Source organism: Calonectris borealis, chromosome 1, assembly GCF_964195595.1.
Source record: "Calonectris borealis chromosome 1, bCalBor7.hap1.2, whole genome shotgun sequence".
NCBI lineage: Eukaryota > Metazoa > Chordata > Aves > Procellariiformes > Procellariidae > Calonectris > Calonectris borealis.
Genome location: NC_134312.1, coordinates 13619344 through 13639207, shown reverse-complemented (window position 1 = coordinate 13639207; position 19864 = coordinate 13619344). Strand labels below are relative to the sequence as shown.

At 36.9% G+C, this 19864-nt stretch overlaps 1 protein-coding gene across 2 annotated transcripts in view; it reads left to right on the top strand.

The window, feature by feature from the left end:
* The window catches only part of PHTF2 (putative homeodomain transcription factor 2), a 72199-nt gene that overhangs the window by 29611 nt on the left and 22724 nt on the right, over window positions 1-19864 (top strand). Inside the window, exons 4-9 of one of the 2 annotated variants that reach the window (XM_075144594.1) lie at window positions 3226-3295; window positions 5941-6099; window positions 11182-11347; window positions 12045-12209; window positions 17308-17509; window positions 19662-19820. In XM_075144594.1, the coding sequence (XP_075000695.1) occupies window positions 3226-3295; window positions 5941-6099; window positions 11182-11347; window positions 12045-12209; window positions 17308-17509; window positions 19662-19820 (921 nt within the window). The remainder of the gene's footprint in view (window positions 1-3225; window positions 3296-5940; window positions 6100-11181; window positions 11348-12044; window positions 12210-17307; window positions 17510-19661; window positions 19821-19864) is intronic. The other variant, XM_075144595.1, reaches the window with a different exon arrangement.

The following is a 19864-nucleotide window of genomic DNA, read 5'->3' as shown; positions in this document are numbered from 1 at the left end:
AGTACATTGCGTCAAGTTCCCTGTGAGTGTTTTTTTTCCCCCTCCCCAGAGCTTAAATAGCTAAACAAAGTGTGCGAGGGGGCCTTGTTTGCATGACATGGAAACTGTCGCTGACCTGAACTACAGAGTTCCCCGACTTCAGCACAAAAATCTACAAATTAACTTTTAAGTCGGAGCTGATGGTATTTTTAGGAGCGCTTCTAAACCCCATGCCTGAATCTTCGCGATGCTGTAGATCCCCCCGTCTCGCTGACCGGCTGCAGCCCGCCGGGGGGGCACGGCCGCCGCGCCCCCCCCCCCCCCTCCCCCCGCCCTCAACCCCCGCCCTGCCCTGCCCTGCCCTAGCGCCCCCCCCCCCCCGCCCTGCCCGCAGCGCCCCGGCCTGCGCTGCCGCCTGCCCTGCCCCGCCGGCGGCTGCTCGGCAGCGCCCGGGCGGCCGGGGTTACTCGGAGGTGCCTGGTGGATCTGAAAGCGAGCACGCTTCCGAGTGCAGCACCGGCTGCAGCCGGGATACGTGCCGTTAACACAAGCACGAGTCTATTGCCGGAAAACGGTGTTTTGTGGTGCCGTTTGTCCGAAGCGTGCAGAGAGCGAGCTTTCAGAAATGTTCCTGACAATCAGTACCACGAATTTCAAACGGAGACCCGAGCGTGTTACTTGTTTTCAGGGTCCTTTCCACGACCAGGAAGACCAATCGCTGTTGTGACAGAAGTTCTTTTAACTACTGTATAATACGACATTATTCAAATAATTTATTGCAAATAATGCCTTGTGCTTATTCGAAATGCACCTCGTTTGGCTCAGGAGTCCAATAACTAACAAATTAATGACAGTGTCTGTATGCATTTGTGTTGACTGAGTTTAGTGTAATAACAGTAACACTGAAACAGGCTACTGAGTTCAAGTATTGCACATTAGCACTTTAATCTCAAAGCTGCTGCAGTACTGTTTATAAATGAACTTTACTAAGAATCTAAAAAATTACTGTTTTTTAGTGGAAAATCTGTTTCTGATACTATAAATTTATACTTTAGTTAGAACTACAATAGAATCTGTTAAGATTAATTTTAAAATTTGTGCAAAATAATTTTTACAATAATAGCAACTATTTTTAAGCATTTTAATTTAAACTTTATTTTTGCTATTAGTTAGCTGAAATGTGTTTGGTGCAGAATATAAATTATGTGAACTAACTGGATGGGCCTGGACAGTATGAAACAGTATGAGTTTTTTTTTTAATTAACTCTAGTTTGAAACGCTGCTGTTTTCCACATATATTGCAGATATTTGTGATGCATTAAGAGAGTGGAGAAATTGCATCTTAATAAATGGAATTCTTTCACTGTGTGTGGCAAAAAGTAGAAGAACCAATTCAGTGTAATCCATGGACACTGAAAGCGTTTGAAATTTGACCGATGGAATTTTTAAAGAATGTGTTACCACTTCTTTCCTACGAAAGATGCATCAAGTTATACTGTTGACTTAGTTTTTGCAGAATTCTTTCTTTAAATTGAAAACAGAATTTTAGCCACAGTGATAAATTTTTCCTAGGATTGTGCATGTGTTTCCAGGGGGTTATTTTTTCTAAGATACACATACATCTTTATTTAGATGTTCCAGAAAAATCTTGTGGCCCATAAGCAGTAATACATTTGAAAATTATTATGTCATTTAGCATTTTATTTTTAAGCTTTAGATCTTTTTATGGAGTGGCTCACTTACACAAGACTTCACAAGAATCTGTAGCTGGTTTTAGAATTATAGTAATTTCCAATTCTAATTATGGGCTTGTTTTCTCATTCCACATAAAATTACTGCCATTTTAAGTCTGCTGTTCTGTAAAAATCTTGCATGTTAAGCTCTATGCAGTGCTTAAGTCTACGATACAACCGGTTTTCTGTATTTGTCATCCTCAGAGCACATTTTGTCCTATCCTTGTTTCAGTTCTATGTATTAATTTTGTTTCATTTCAAGCAAACTCTTGTTTTTCTAACAGACACATCAGGTGATAACTATATATTCATTATGAACAGTTTTGGGGTTTTTTTTAATTTTTATTTCAGCATGAAAAATAAATCCAGTTGAATTTAGATGTGAGAAATATTGTGAGCTGCACTCTACCTATTTGAACAATGTGCTTGATATTGTTCTTATGAAGATTAACATGACCAGATTTCACTGATCTTTCTCTCATTGATAATAATTTCTTTTTTTTTGCTTTCATCTGAATTTAATGTTTACATTTAAGTAATAAATGTTTTTACATGTGGATGGAATATGACAATGGTGGAAATCTACAGTTCACCAGTGAATGTAACTGCTTTTTGAATGAAAACAGTTAAACCACTTCCATCATAATTCCATTTGTACCCAAAATTTTTTTTGAAATGTTATATTTTACTCTGTATGAATTGTACTTTGTGGAATCATTATTGGCTGGTGTGACCAAGAGCCTAATCTAAAGGGATCAGAATAAACTCACAGCTATCTCTGAGGCTTGAGTGTAGCATCACATTTTAGTATTAAAAACAAAATTGAAAGTTTTGCAAGATAGTTTGGTTCCTCAGTGAAGGAAGATACAGTTTCTAAAAGACAGAATAAGCTTGCTTTTTCTTCCTGCTTCTTTCTATTGGGGGGGGTGTGTGTCCTCTTTTTAATAATTAATCTATATTCACTATTAAGAAAAATTCAATACTTTTCTATAATTTGGATTTCTGACAGTGGAACTTGCTGATTAGGGGCTCTTGCATTACAACATGATTTGCTATCTAGGTTTGGAATTAAGGAGTTGCAATGTAAGCATTTTGTGAAGTTTAATTAGACATCTAAGGAGAAAAGAGATTCAGGGAAGTAATTTGTTGCAACAGTTCTGAAAACCTAATATAAATGTATTACTAATTCTTGCAAGTGTGTGCATATGTTGTCTGCATAATCCCAAGCCATGGGAGATGAGTGCTCAGTGCTTAACTATGTTTGAAAAATTACCTAATGGGTCAGTAATTGGTTGGGTTTTGTTTAGCTTGTAAAGTGTGTAAAAGGCATTTATTGTGCTTTTTTCCTTGGAATGTTTATTTTATAGTACTTTAAATCTATGAAGTTGACATATTTGTCTGAATTTTCAATAACAGTATAGATTAAATACAATTACTGACCACATCAATATTTTTTCTTTTGTAATGTCTGTCATTTGCATGAATGAATTTTGATAGTATTTGCCTATTGCAGGGTTTGAGAAACAAACCAAAGAAAACAGGACATGTGAAACCAGACCTCATAGATGTTGATCTTGTAAGAGGTAGGTCCTGAGCTAGAAAAAGCTGAAATTCTCAGTATAAAAGTAACTGCCATCCTGTGTCTTGTTATAAGAGTGTATTAGTAAGCATTAAAAAAACCCAAAAACAACCCTCCCCCAAAAAAACCCACAAAAAAACCCAAAAAACCAAAAAAAACCCCAACCCCCCCCCCCAAACCAACGAGCTGTAACTCCTCTTCAAAGAAGACAGGTAGGAAATATTGTTAAAAGATGACCTCTAGATTAAACTGAAAGCTTAAAAACTTGATTTAAATTTTGTTGTATAGATTTAGATTTTGAAAAAAAAAAAACACATGGATTGTCATGGATCAAAGTTTGGAGTTATTAGTTCAGAAATCTCCTATTACCATGCATTCAGACTTCTTCCAAATCTTCTGCCATCTAGAGGAAAGGTTATGCTGAAATTTCCGGAAAGCAAAAATTGTATAGGCCTTGAATGTTTCTTGCCTGTTTTAAATAACAAAACAGCAACAGAAGGTCAGATGATATGAGACTTTTCAAAAAGTCTTTATTTAGTCTTAATTTATTTTATCTTTATTTAATTTACCTCATGCCTGGTGAAGGCTAGGGAAAATATTATTTAGCATTTTTTTTCCATGAGCCCAGCAGCCAGCAGGGTCTCCTGAATCCATTCAGCAGAGGTAGTGCTCTTTGGATTCAGGTCTGGAATTAACCGAAGCACCCCGCTGTGCTCTCGCCCTTAGAGATACACAGGCACCCTCACCCCCAGAGCTGGCCCTTAGAGACCCGCTCACCCCCTTGCTCCCAGGCCACTTCACCCCTTCACCGGTTCGTCTGGCTTGATCTTTGCTAGCACCCGCGCAGGTTGCTGGCACCACGGACACACGGCCCTCCCGACTCACGCTCTGAGGTCTGACTGCGGGGGCTGGCACTCAGCCCCCACACACCTGCATGCAGACAGAACCGACCGCCCCCGCCCCGGGAGAGAGTTAAGGGAATTTATTAAGAAGGTAGGGCAGACTGCCCTGATCAGGCGCACGGCACGGCCCGACAAGCAGCGTACTGACCAGCAGCTGTTTGTACACAACTGGCCCTTTTTATCCCCTGACCCCTCAATTTCCCCACGCTTGTTGCTCCCCAAATCACCTAAACCCCTCCTTTCTCCCACCCTTGGTTCCTTCCCTAAACATCCCATAGTAAGCCCTGTGCAATCTGAGCTCCTTTTCCCCTGCATCCCATAATGAGTCCCAGACCCCTGGGCAGCAACCCCCTTTCGTCTGAAGGTGGTCTGGAGAGCTGCTCCCCGTGGCTCATGGTGACGGTTTCACGCCTGGACAAAGCGGGTGATGGCTCTGCTGGGGCAGCCCTGGGAGGGGCCTGGTCAAGGTGTTCCTTCCTTGATTTGGGTTCCCGCCTGCCCTCGTGCCTCTGTCCTGCTCTGGGCTTGTGGAGGTGGGCCTTCGATGGGTTGATGGCTCCAGTGATGTATCTAGAAGAACCCTGGCAGGGTTCTTTGGGCTCCCCCTCCTGCCGTTGTCCCTTTGAGCTCCTCTGTGGGTATGCAGACAAGCTTTTATCACATCACCTAACAATATAACTTTTTAAAAACGGGGATGTGAGGGAAAGAAATAAAAACAAATAACATTTGAAATTTAAAAAAACAGAACTGAAAACGAAATGTTTGTAGGAATTAAGGAACAGCAGTAGACCGCTTCAATATAGTGATATACATGAATAGCATTTAAATGACTGCTCTGCATGGATGTCTAAGTTGGCATTAAAGTTGTTTCAGTACTGGCAGTGTTCTACCTGTGCCAGCACAGAGCTCACTAATGCCAGTTCTGCTTGTAAACAAGGTGGAGATGGCGTAGCAGCGGGCAGTAGTTGCCCTTTCCAAGCAGTAACCTTGGCATAATTTAAGCCACACCCCCATTAAGTAAATGTTACACAGTTTTCTAGCTGCCAGAGAAGTGGGAATATGCAGGGAGAAAAAGAAATGGAGGGATATGAGAAAGAAAGGACGTTTGAATGAGTGAGGTGAAAAATGGTGTAGAAGGAGAGACAAAGAAGGAGAGACAAATTATTCTTTGGGTGGCTTTCCTGTTCCTGGGGCTAGTGCTCAGCTGGACAGATACTCCTCTATACTTCTCAACCTTATTCCATTTTCCTGAATAAAATGGCTGGAACAATTTACAGATGTTGATGTTTTAGATCCCTTTGCTGTGTTGGGAGAGGGCTCCGCTGTGCCTGCACGGGCATGTGGAGAGAGCTCCGCTATGCCTGCACGGGCATGTGGAGTTTTCATATGACTTCCTGTTGCTTCATACCAAGTTTCTGATACCTCAGTGAAACAGAATAATTTTTAATAATTTATTTTAAAATAATTTTGGCATAGTAAGAAATGGCAATGTTTTGATATTCACACATACCAAAATCTAGCTATTTGTAGAAGTTCCTGATAATAGCAGTCAAGAGGGCACCAACAATTTACGCAAATTTTGGATTGAGGAGACAGTGAAATGGTGGAAGTATGAGATTTATTCAAATAATTACGTTTAATAATTGCTCCTTTAAATAACTATCTTAACTACTCTGCTATTGAACAAGGAAAGTTATTATTAGCCATAATAATGAAATACATCGACATTTCTGTTCTTTTTTTAAAGGATCTGCTTTTGCTAAAGCAAAACCTGAAAGTCCTTGGACATCTCTGACCCGCAAAGGAATCGTGAGAGTTGTTTTCTTTCCATTCTTCTACAGGTGGTGGCTACAAGTGACATCGAGGGTCATCTTTTTCTGGCTGCTTGTTCTTTACCTTCTTCAAGGTAGAGTTGGATTACAGGATCAGCTTCAACTGAATGCCTTATTTTAACCATACGAAAGCTGCTGTATGTTACTTGGTTCACTTAGTGCTGTTAAGGTTCATTCCAATATTTCAGAAAATAGTCCCAAGCATGTGTCTTTTGGTTACATATATAAAGGGGGCATACTGAAAATTTAGGGATTTCCTCACAGGCTTTCTGCAGCATTTAGCACACATGTTAGTTTGTCATCTCTGTATATAATTTAGGTTTCCAGGACTATCTAGTTTAGTTCAGGACTGAGCAATATCAAAGAAACTGTTGGCGTAGGCAGTGTATTTTTTCTTGGGCTTTTGGTCTTTTGTACTTGTGCAGATCAAGAAGCAAGCAAGGCCAAACCTGCCAAGCCGCGTGCAGCTTGTGCAGCCTGGTAGGATGATCTGTTTGACCAGTTTCCAGTTCTCCTTCCATGTGTTATTTTGTCACATCAGAGGCAGTGAACTCCTAGCTTATACTTCAGTCAGACCTCAGCTGTGCTCCTGAATGACTGGCAAATAGGGGGTTTATTGCCCTATGTGCTTCTGCTATTTTTTCCCATTGCAATGGGGAGACTATGCATCTTAATTTTATATTTCCTAGATTAGAGAAGGAGTTTTGGGCAACTGTTAACAAACAGAAGGCAATTCACAGCTTTTGCGTTGCTCAATCTCGAGTTCTAGTAATCTGACTTTGTGCTTCTCTTAATTATATATAATATGTAAGAGGAAAATTAGAAAGGGAATAATGTAATGTAGTGAGTCACTATCTAACAGTGTGAAAGTCACCAAAAGAATAAGTGTATCAGAAGCGTGTACAACAAAAATGGAACAGAAGGTTAATGAAAGTTAGGAGCAATTTAAGTACCCTGAGAGGCTAAATGACTGATAAGTTTTCCACTGAAATCCAATTAAAATACAATATTACTTTTTCAATTTTGCCATCTGTCCTTGCAGTTGAGAATCCCTGTATCATTTGGAAATTGTATTTAAAACAAGAAATGGAGTTTAAAACGGAGGACGACAGTGCCTCTTGTGTGATGACAGTAGCACCTATAAAATTAATTTCACAGTGCCAGTGCCCCAAAACTGGAAATATGGACAAGTATTCATGTGGTCTCCTATCAAAACTTCTCCTTATCCCCATTTCCGAGATAGGTGCTTAAGAAGTATTGTTGCGTAGGTTAGCATTTGTGTATGCTATGGTAAGCGATCCCATAGTGTTAATAATTTTAATCTCGTTTATAGTAATATAGGTAGTAAAATACATAAGTTATAGTTTGTTTGTTATCGTGTTCATAGGTGGCTTATTCTGAGAAACACCATTATAGTAATTTTTTATGTTCCCATTCTTAAATTGATTTAAAAAATATACCCACAATTTGTGGAGCCTTCATAAGACTCTGAAAGCAGCAAAATAGTAAGACAATGCAGATTCTGAGTGCAAGCAAGTTTTTTAGGACATTAATTACAGAGCTATCTTGTAATTAACTTTTTTGCCCTCAGATTTCGTGGGATCTATGCTTTACTAAAGTTATGGCTGGAATGCATCATTTCCCTAATCCATATAGTCTGTAATGTTACAAAATATTTCTGATATTTCTGAGGTTATGAATTAACAAATACTGGAAAAGAATTAATAGTATTCCCTATTACACTATAATTGAACTATTTTAAACACTTGTCATTTAAATTGTGCTGAATTAACTGCAGAGTTCTTGACGGTTTTTGAAATAAATTGAAAGAATTATAACGTACATGTAAGTGAAATTAAATTGACAAAATTTTTTATTGAAAACACTTTAAAACAATTCCCCTCAAGCCTCTCCTTCTAGCACTTCTGTATAAGTTTTGCTTATATTTTACTCAGAAGGTGTGCTCAGTTACTCATTTTGTACAAAATCGGTAAGGCAACACCAAAACGTCAAGAATCTATTATGAAAACTTAACAAAACACTTCAAATTCCAGTGGCCATATTTCTGCCCTGAATCTGAATTTTGTATTGTAGCTTGGACTTTCTGTCATCATGACAGGTTCTCACTGTTGTAAAATGGTCTGACTTTATTTTGTTTATATGTTTAGTTAAATGATTTTATTTAATTATGAAATATTTTCTATAGATTTATGAACTCCATTACTTGGAATTATTGCTTTGAAATTGATTAGCTTTAGCAGGATACTTGCTAGCATTTATGTAAGTCTACAGAAAATAATTCTTTCCTTGGCTGTAGATTTAAACTCCAGATTTTATTTGCATTGGTTTCCTTTAGTATAAAGTATGATTAGCAAAATGTGTGATAAGAGAACTACAGAGAAATGCTTTTTGTCCAAGGTCACGGAACAGGCCGATGAATTAAGGTAGAAGTAAAACTTTTTTCTTCTGGATCCTTATCCATTTAGTTTATAGCATTACCTCATTTTTACTTTAAAAATGTTTCTATATTCTAATAGAAAAATGAAGTGTGAAATTATAGTGTGTATCTCTATTGTGTGTTTCTTAAGTATGAAACAAGAAACTTTAATAGTGATATAATGATGGTTTATTGTGGTGAGATACATATATATGTATGTATGCTTTTTTAAACTTAGTAATACAAATATTTCAAAACTTTAAATGCTATGAAAACAAATGCTTGTTGGTCTTTGAAATGTACAGTTGCTTTCTTTGATACAGCTTTTTGCTCTATGTAATGTAATTTCATTTGTGTCTGTTCACAAAATAAACCATTGTAATTTAGAAAAGTACAAGTCCAAATACTATAAATAAGTAAAGAAATAATTAAAAGTGGTGTGAAAAAGTCTGTTCTGAGACCTAGCTGTCGGTAGGAGCAATTCTAGGATAATCTGAACTACAGCGTATTGACACACTGTGCAGAAAGAAGTTCTTGGATTTCCCTCCCATCCTACTGAAAAGATCAGGAGATTGGTAACATTTTGTTAAATCTGTGTGAAACTTCATGGTGGGAATCTGCAATCTACAGATTTGTATCTTCTGGAAGAAGATGATTTCTTCTAGATCACTCTGCTTTGCTAAGTGCTTTTTAAGTAGCAGAAGAAATCTTGTAGTGAAGTTTGAAATTATTTTGTGGAGGCCTACTCCTGCAAATCATTTCACATGGATCTGTGGAGCTCTGTGTTCTCAGAAGTATATGTTTATCCAAATTGTATGGTTGGAGTCAAAATTGGCTACGTACTTACACTTTATACCTTATGAAGCTAATTGTATGCGTGAGAAACTCAGATGAGCTCATTTAGAAAGAGGTAATATTATCTGTACATTTTACTGTCTGTACCTGGTTTTGTTTATTTTTGAGTAGGTTGGATTTCTGATTGATGCATATTGTCTTTCTGAGAAACTCATACGGCAAAAACTTAGTCCACATACAGTAATAAAAGATACCCTATCTGTTCTACGTAAGACTTCTGTGCTTTAATTTAGGAAAAAGACTGATGGGAAATTAGAAATAGATTACACAATCAAAAATAATTCCATTGTTTTGTACGTTCATCGTGTTTCTAATAGTGGTTGCCTTGTTAAAGATTATTTCATGAAAAACATGTCTAATCTCTTTTTGGTGGAAAACATCGCATCCAGGTATCTGCTGTGTTAGGTATGGCTTCATGTGATATATTTTAGGTGTTTGAATGTGGCACATAAATTTGCATATGGCTGTATTTTTTTCAATTAATTTTAGTAGAGAACTGGTGAAAGCTGTTTAACTTGTACCATGTAGGTCTAAGTTATGGCACTTTCACTTCTTAGTGGTACAAGAACAAAACCAAGTTCTCATGGGGTGTGCAGATGTTAGGCACAGAGAATTATTCCCCTGTTCTGTTTCTGAGTTGTTTCTTGGAGTTTCTGGTTTTTTTTCTTGATAGCTTTTCTCAGCTGAGTTGCAGAACACAGCACTTCAAGCCCTAGAGACAGAGCAACAAGAATGTACAATAAGCAGAGAAATGAGAGGGATTGCCTCTCCTGTCTGCGCCATGCCTGTTGAAGGTGTTTAGATTGACCTGAAGCCTGTAAAGACATTTCTGAGTCGTAGAAGTGGTGGGCTTTGGGCACCGGAGCAAGAAAAGCTGCGTGGGTGTTGGCTATATGTGAAAAACTGGTTATAGGATTACAAAATTAACAGTTAACTATGGAATTGGTAGCTGCCCCTTTTCCAACCACAAGTGCTGGTTGGAGTCCTGGTCACTTCAGCTGGACTACCTCATAGTTTACATGGTTTGTCTTTGATCTTTCCTCATTACTAGAAAATACACACACAACTATATATGAAATGTATACAGGGTTGCATTTATGCATGTCTGTCTATCCATATGGGCAATTTTGTCCTTTGACTGGAATATGGAGTTTAAAATGCATTCTGCTCTAGAATATAAAGAGTTTCTAGTCTCAAGTCTGTTGGTCCTTACAGTGTCGGAATAGATATATAGTTCCACAGAATCACAGGCTATTGAGGTTGGCAGGGACCTCTGGAGATCCTCTAGCCCCTGCTCAAAGTAGGGTGAGCTAGAACAGGTTGCTCAGGGCCGTGTCCAGTCAGGGTTTGAATACCTCCAAGGATGGAGAGACTTCAACCTGTCTGGACAGCCTGCTCCTGGTTTGATGAGTCCTATGCTCACCTAACCTGTTGGGTTGTGCTGCATCATTATAGGCGATACAGAATTAAATTTATTTGGGCTGCTTAAGGATGACATTTGCTTTTTGTTTCTGTCTTGTACTGAAGTTTCACCTTAATTTAAAGTTGTTTCATGACAGATCTAGCTTTCCAAATGCTTTTTCCCCCCTTACTTCATTCTGCCGCCTTTTTTTGAGCAATAGCTACAATATGACAAGTGTAAAAGAAGAGATGGATATTAAGACAATAAGCAACTGTTTAAATCTTTATTACTGCCTATTTCATTGCAATTATAATTCCTTTCTCTCAGAATTACATGGGTTGGTTTAAAATGCAGGTAAAGGACTACATCTGACTGTTTCTCTTTTTAACAAAAAACATATAATGATTGGCCTTTTCAGACATTTCAAATATTGAACTCAACTTCATTTCCCTTCTTTTCCAGTTGCTGCTGTAGTGTTATTCTATACAGCCCAAAGCCCACATAATATACCTCTGACTGAAGTAATTGGGCCAATATGGCTAATGTTGCTACTTGGAACTGTGCATTGTCAGATTGTTTCAACTCGAACTCCTAAGCCACCTCCCAGCACAGGGGGTAAAAGAAGAAGGTATAGTCTATGTTAAAGTACTTATCATTTAGGATTGTTAAACTGTTCTGAAGAACATACATGAAAAAATGTGGGGGTTTACAGTCTCTGCTTTGCAAGAGATGCAAAATTGGTGCTCTGTTTTTATCTGAAACTTTAAAATGGGTGCTTAATTGGTGCTCTTTAACTTTTACACATTGACTAATTTATGCATTGTTTTATTTGAATTTTAATGCATTGAATCTGACATTTTGCCTCAAAACAGTTTGTATCTGAATAGTGGTGGAGTGACAGTATTTATATTACTGCAAATTTAGTTTTAGAACTCTGTGCAGTACTGACTAATGATCTCTGTGGGAAACATATATTAAAGGAGATGCTATTGGAAGCGTAGAACTGAAGTCTTCCAGCACTTCACTGAGTATAGTTTGCTACAGTGAATTGTCCCATTAAAATGGGAAAACCTGCAGTAGTGAGTTGTGCAGGTCTAAGCTTCTGATGATGAGATGAAATGTATTTTGGGTTTAAGTGTTATGGTAATGAATAAGTGTTATGCTTAGTTTTATTAAATGGAGTTTATTAAATTGACATGATAAAGCTTTAGCAAAATATTTTGAAATCTTGCTTGGTTTTGCATGCTTGAACTGCTGAACACGTTACAGAACTAGTAGATTGCACTTATAAAGCTACCTTCCAATTTTAATCTCTTCTGATGAAGGAAATTAAGGAAAGCAGCACATTTGGAAGTACATAGGGAAGGAGATGGCTCTAGTACCACAGATAACACACAGGAGGGAACAGTGCAGAGCTACGGTACAAGCACCTCTTGCAGTATTGGCGCTGTCTTCAGAGATATCTGGCATGCTGCTTTCTTTTTATCAGGGTTTGTATTTATTCAAGGCTACATATGTGTTAGAGATGCACTATCCCTTTTCTAAATAAGTAAACATTGATGTAATGATTAAACTTCTGTTGATCTAGTTTTTGTTCTTAACAGTAAACTCATCTCAGTATTTGAACGTGTACTAATGTATTGTTTCTTGACTTTTGCAAATGCTGATGCAATAATGTTGAAAAGGTATTGAATTAATCTTTAGTTAAATTATATTTTGATGTAGGAGTACTCTGTGTGGGCTATCAGGAATGAACCAACTCAGTTTCTCAATTTTAATCCAATGAGAAAATTTGACTCTTTAGTTTTCCTTTATTGCATTAGCTGCTTATTACTCTGAGACAATGCTTATGCAACTCTATCACTGTCATCAAATCACACGCTTTTTCTGAAGGCAAAGCCTTCAGGATTCAAATAGACACAGCATTCTATTGAACGTACATTTTCTAATGATTGGAAGAAACATCTAACCCTGTTACATTCCAGAGCTGTTTTGCAAATGATCGATCTGCTAATGCAGTGCTCTGGGCAATTAAAAAGTTTTTTAAAAAAGACATTCTGTAGCAGTCTGTGTTCAAGACATGCTATACGTACGGGATTGTGCTATATATCAGCATTTATTGACAAGAGAAAATATGCTCATAAAATAGTATGAAATTGAGAAAAGGGATACTGCAAGTTATTACATTGATGTTTTATTGTGCATGCTGCATCTTAAATATGGCAACACTAACATGTCTGTCATACTTGTGATATGTGCTCTTAACCACTGGTAAAGCTTATGTTATGTTACATTCTTGGAATATCTAGTTGAAACTCTGGAGAAGTTTTAAAAATGTTTAAAAAAATCGCAAGAGGAGAATTCATTTGACTTTTTCCTGTGTAGATTAAGCTTGCTTTGACAAACTATAAGTCATAGTAATAGACACCACTGCTGTTCTTTGGGTCTGTATGTATTACTTTCTGCTGTGTTTGGAGTGTAATCTTGTAAGCTTGTGAATGTTTTCCATTCGTTGAAGATACTGATCTGCAATAAGAAGAGGAGTGTTGGAAGATTCATTTTTTTTCTTTACCTTCCCTCATATTGGGCTCAGGGTGTTTTCAGTTGAGAAGGGCTGTGTGGCACTTGTTCTAAGGACTTGTTTAAACCATTTAATGAGAGGTAGTGTGTATGTATAGAGATGTCAAGCCTCAGTGATGACTACTTAGTATATACAGTATCTTCAAAGGATAAAGAGCACAGAGTGACTGAGAATGCTGTAAGTAGCACTTAGTCATGTTACCTCTTCAATTGCAGAGGCACAGTTGTTTGTATGTCTGGAGCCATACAAACCATATAAGCCATATTTTCGTCCAGCTGAAAAATAACCTTTTTTCTCAGGAGATCATGCAGATCAGTTTCTTCATGTAATTTTTCTTTGTAGTAATGCAAACAGTTTTGTCAGCACAGTGGGATGGCAAAGTGGGACTGGGAATGAGTAAGCAGGCGCGCAGTGTGGAGTACATTGACTACTTTACTTGGTAGTGTTGCTGAAGAAAATCTTATGAAACCTCAGAGCAAGGAAGCTGTACAGTGACATCTGTCCTGTTTCTTAAGACATATTTTGAAGCTCTTTAAATAAGTACATTAGAATGTCTCATTAGTGTTTTTTTACAGCAGTTTTTCACATCTATTAAGCTTTGAGATACCATTTTCTGGAGTTTTAAATACAGGTCTTAAACACATGGTTTCAAAATTAACCTTAGAAATTATGTTCTTTGCTTTAGGTCAGGATCCTGTGTACCTAGACCATTTGCCTACACTAAGGTCATTGGTAAACTGGAACTGTGTATTCAATAAATATCCTTTTGAATGGCAGAACTCAGTCTGACTAATAAAATATAATTCTAAACTTTAATCCAGCACAGGGGCAATTTAGAAAATACTAATTATTAGTTTCACTAGAAAGCAGGGCAATATCCAAATAGGTAATTTATTCAGAATAGTAGTACTGATTTGGGACTTTAATCTCTGTGTGTGTCCTTACTCCAATTATGGAAATCTTACAATTGTAACTTCTTTAAAAGTTTTGCAGCGTGAACAGGGAGGAGAGGGTTTTTTTGACTAACCCCAATGAAAATACATGGGAATAAAATACTTGACAGTGAAAATCTACGGTCTTCCAGAAACTTGGTTTAAATCTTCCTTAATATTTTCTCTAGCTAATGCATGAATAAGACTGAAAGTCATTCTTGACTTAGCTTTTGTGTATGTTCAAGCTTTTTAAGACCTTGGATTTATTCATGGTGTTGTCCTGTCTTGCTCTTAAATACTTTTAATTCTAGCATGAAATTTTAAAAGTTGATTAATGATGTATATATACAGTAATTCTAGGAAACTAAACATTTCTATCAGCTAGGGAAGTGTTGTTCATGTTTGTTATTGTTTTTTCTTTTAACACAGTATAGTGCATGAAAGCCTAACTTTAAGCCCAAATTTATGCTTTTCTGGCCTGAGCTTACACTTAAATTTAGGGATTCTTACAAAAAAATAACTTTGGTTTCTATGTTAGAAACAAATGAAAGGCTTCAGTCAAGTTACCTGTTTTTCAAAATGAGCCTTAGTTGATATCAAACTAGTATTTGTCTTGCAGTTTTAGTACTTAAACATTGCTTGAGTAGTGAAGTCCTGTCTGAACAAATTATACATACATACCTACGTTCTTTTTTTCTCTTACCTATTCCTACTCAACTGTTTGAGGCTACTTCTTGTTAGTAGCTTTCAAGTTTCACGTGAAACGTATAGAAACTTCTCAAATCAAACTTGGAAGAGTTGTCCTGTTACTCCGCTCATACAGCTTAGTAACTTGTGGAGTAAACCTCTCTGACTGGCTGTGTGTGTGTATGTAATGAGAACTGCATTCCCTTTTGCACTGTTAAAAAGAAATTTTTAAAAAGTGCCAAAAGTATATTTCATGCATTAAAAATTGGCCTGTCTGGGTTCCTGCTTACTGCAGATAATTTAATATTAGTGCTACTTCCTTAATGCTCACAACTGAGCTTACTGAAACTTACTATTTTACCATCAGTTGCCACTGAAAGGCTGATACTTGCTTTATTCCAGAAATGGAACAGCAAATTTTTCCATTAAATAATAAGCTAAACTTTTTCTTTCTTCAGTTGTCTTATCTTCATTAACTTAGTTAAACAATGACGTTATGAAATGGCACAGAAACAAAGTTCTAACATGTTTACTGTTGATAGTTTGACCTTTTTGTCCAAAGCCTCAATAGTGTTTTAGATGATCTTCTTAGTGGACCTAGAAAATTAAAACTATCTATGTGAGCTAGCACATTGGTAATCTGCAAACAGGAGGCTTACTAACTGCTTCTCCACCACAAAACACATGCTAAAGCATCTTGCTGTCTCTTTACCTTTGTAAGCTTATAATAAAAATTAATCCATGCAAATATATAATAACTACAGAAAGTGTTTCTGCTGGTTTTGTACTCATTTAGAAATAAAGTTGACTAAGAATTTTGGGAATAGGTCAGGGAGTTCTGTAGCTTCCTACAAGAGAAGTGGAGCAGCAATTACTTTGGTTTAAATAAAATATAAATGCTGTTAGCTTTTTTCCAGGAAGGGGTGAGGGAAGGTGGAATGAGATTAAAGGTGGGAGAGGAGGATGAAACACCTTAGTAACATTGTCTCTTCTCTTCATTATTTTGTCTGCTTTCCAACAGATCAATTGTTCCTTTTTGGATTTTTCCATTTTATTCAGCTCTCCCTAGCCATTTTTTGTGTTCAGGTCTCCCCTGTATATGTGGAATACCTTATCTTGGGAGGAATGTGAGGCGACTATCCCAATTCTCCTGATTCATTGGGATCAGGAGATCCCAACGTATTAAAAAGGAATTTAATCTTCTGCTGTGTAATCCAAGCTCTCACAGAATGCCTCACTCCTTAAAGAAAAAGGCCATGCATATTCCCTCATAGAAGCACAAGATCGATTGAACAGATTCTGGATAGTTTTATGACCAATGTCCAGTGTTCTACTTTTAAAAAAAATACAAAAAAAATCTGGAAACTTGATTTATAACACTTTTTTTTCCCCACAAGTGTTCTGGGAATCTAACAAAATTTAATAAATACAAGATATTCATTGCTTTTCTGATTTTTTTTTTCCCCCCATGTCATTTACTTTGAGAATACAGAAGCTTAAGTGAAGACTTAAAGTAGTCTTTATTGATAAGTTAGCACGCTGCTATTCCTTTTCATTCCTTCATGGACTGCACTTTCTAATTTGGAAGTGTAATCATCCAAATGTTTGCTTTGAGAAAGCCTTTTTCTGGCATTAGATATTCTTGCTGCTACATCTATTGACTAGATAAGAGCCTTGATGTCTAGAGAATGTTACAAAAGACTATTCATCAATATTAGTAGTCTTAAGGATACTAATACTGAAGCATAATTCATAAACTTATTTTGTGATTTGAAAACAGGCTTAATTAGTGTGTTTGTAAGATATATCAAAATATGTTGCTGGGGCTGTTACTGGATAATATGGAAAAGGATAAATCACCTTCTATTTAGTAGAGTTGTCAATAAGCAGAGTGTATTTAAAACAACAACAATAAAAGCTACCTGTGTACAGAGTACTAAACAGCATGTTTGTTTGCAGCTTCAGGAAATGGCATACTTGCTTTGAATTAATAACACTTAAAGAAACTTTTGGCACACCTCTTTTTTTGTTAAGATAGAATAGAGAAGTTTCTCATTTACATTTGAGGCTTGTGGTTCTTCTGTTGCCAAAGTTGCTATGAAGTTTTAGTTTTAAAACATAGCTTTCCTTTTCTCTTCTTTCAGTAGCTAATGATATCATTTTCTTTCAGACACTGTCAGTTTCTTTTGTAACAATTTTAGGAAAGGATAATGGGTATTATTTAGAAGATGAAACAGTTACAAATATTGCGTCAAATGTTAATATTATTAGTTTGTGGTCATCTTGGTAGTAAAACTAAAACATGGGTTGAGAGGGATAAGCAGGAGTTAGACTGGGAAAAAATTGAGAGAATCATTAATTTAATACATGCATTTGTTTCAAATATAGGTCTAAGAAAGCAAAAACCTCAATAGATAAATCCACTGAGACTGATAATGGCTACGTGTCACTTGATGGGAAAAAGACAGGCAAAAGCAGTGAAGAATGTATGCAGGCCCATGAACGTCGATGTGAAGTGATTAAGCCAGAAGAGTTGGGGTGGAGCACTGCAACAGTGAGAGATGCCTTCAACAATCACAGTCATCACAAAGTGAGTGACTTTGTGTAATCAAAGCAGGATTATTAATTTGTCCAATGATATGTGAGGTGTATTTTTATGATGCTTTTTATGCATTCTTACCTACTTTATCGTTAAAAATGTTTTTAAAAGGAAATTAGGCTTAGGGTCCTGGGGCCAAAAATTATGTTAAGTCGTCTTATTTCATCCTTATATTCCTAACCTTTCCTTTTTCTTGTAGGAGGATCTTTACTGACATCTAAACATTCTTTACCATTCTGTATCTCAGTGCACAAATTTGTGTGCTGTCTTTTATCTGTAGGTTTTTCCAGACCAGCTAAACACACTGTACCTTTTCCTGCCTCTTTGATACTCTGGGCACAGGTCTGTCTCTATGCTAAAATGGAACAAATTTTGGATTACTGACAATTTGTAATTTTGAGGTCATTCTGAGCATTTGCCTGTGAATCATCTTCCTTTTCTTTTCTTTTCTTTTTTTTTTTTTTGATTGATCTCTGTAGAAGATGAGGAAAGCATGATTTCCCTCTCAATGAAGTAGGCAGGACTCTCTATAGCGAGGAATACGGATGAGATGGAAGCATAGGAAGTGGTCATGAAAGAAAGCAGAACTTTTAATTTGGCTGGTTCTGATTATCTCCTGGATATCCTATTTTCATCTTACTGTTCTATGGAATGGCTTTTCCAAAACGTTTTTCCTGGCTCTCTTATCATTGGCATTTGAACATATATTGTCTGCCATTACAGCTCTTAACTTGACTCTGTCTCACTGATATTTAGCATCAATGACCAATCATAGCAAGGTTTTTTCCATGCTAATATCAAAGGGAAAGGTTATTCTTTGGAAGTCTACAAGTACACATCTTTATAAAGGAAAGACATTACTGGTGGATTTCATAGTCAAATTACTTAACAACCCCTGAAAGAGCCATATGATTAAGTCAGAATGAAGGTGATGAAGGTTCATCTTGGGACAAAAACTCCACTCTGTTGCTCTGCAGGAGGTGCTTTCTCAGCAGTGACAGCAACTGAGGTTCAGTTGTCTTCATCAATTCCAAGCATTTTGTGTCCTTGATGAAATTCAGCAAATCAAGGATTTTCAAGAAAAAGTAATTTTAAAGAATTTTAAGTTTCTTTGGTAGAAGGGATGAGATGTTGTCTATGTTTAACTTGCTTGGTGAATACACAGCCACATCAAAGAGAAGTTGGCAGAGTGTAGAATAGGCTCCTCTCTTCTCCCCTTCTTCTCATCTCTTCTTCCAAAGACAATTAATACATTTCGGTGCCACTGGAAAAGGTAGTAGATAAGATACCCCAGACTGTTCTGCCTGTCCCTTTTTCTCTATGCAACTCAGCTGTTAAAAAAGTGAAATGACCTGACCTTGAAGCATCTCAGAAAACAGAGTTCATCATGGAAGAGGATGATGCCTGAGGAGCAGGGGGGAAAAGGATTTGTTGTATTCATAGAGAATAGCTTCACTATTTTTAGCATTGCACTGATGACGGGAAGACCCCAAAGAAAACTTTACAGGGTCCTATGTGGTGATCTCATAATAAATGAGAATAAAAAAGTTTTTGACAGCTGAATGATCCTTTGCTGCCCTTTTGTCTTTCTGTTACTGTAAGGGCTACTTTAACTTTAGTTTAAAATCAGGGAAATGGAAAGTGGAATAAATTAATGATCTCGGTATTCTACATGCAATCTGTAGCACTTCATCATTGGAAGAAGAGGTAAATGTTAACTTTGTACTGTATGTCTTGATAATTCAATGTTATAGTGTCTGCTATCACAATTTTGGTGGGTTTTTTGTTTGTTTTTGTTTTGTTTTGTTTTTTTTTTTCAAATCTTCTGGATATATTGCCTCTAAGCCTTTCTTGGTAGCTTCAATTTAGACAAAATCACATCTAAAATAAGAATGTCAGAATCGTTCTTTAGTATAATATGAACTAGCCCTTCATCATCTGAGAAATGTTTATTTTGATATTACAATTTCGATTTTATAATTGCTGCTGTACCACTTAATTTTGACAATTGGACATGCATTAGTATCTGATTTAACCGAGCATAGATAATAAAGTTGCAAAAAGAAATTTGATTTCAGTAGTTGAGAACAAGACCTAGTAAATATGAGTGTATATCTTACTAATACCATATTTCTTGCACTAGGATACTCACAGGACTGTGACAAATTTATCAGATGAAGTTTCTAGTGAGGAGGGGCCTGAAACTGGATATTCTTTACGTCGCAATGTAGAACGCACTTCTAGTGATTGTACACTTCGAAACAGGAAATCTCACCATTATAAGAAACACTATCCGCTGGAGGTATGTTCTTTTGCACTACTTCTTTTCTGTAAATTGTTAAAATC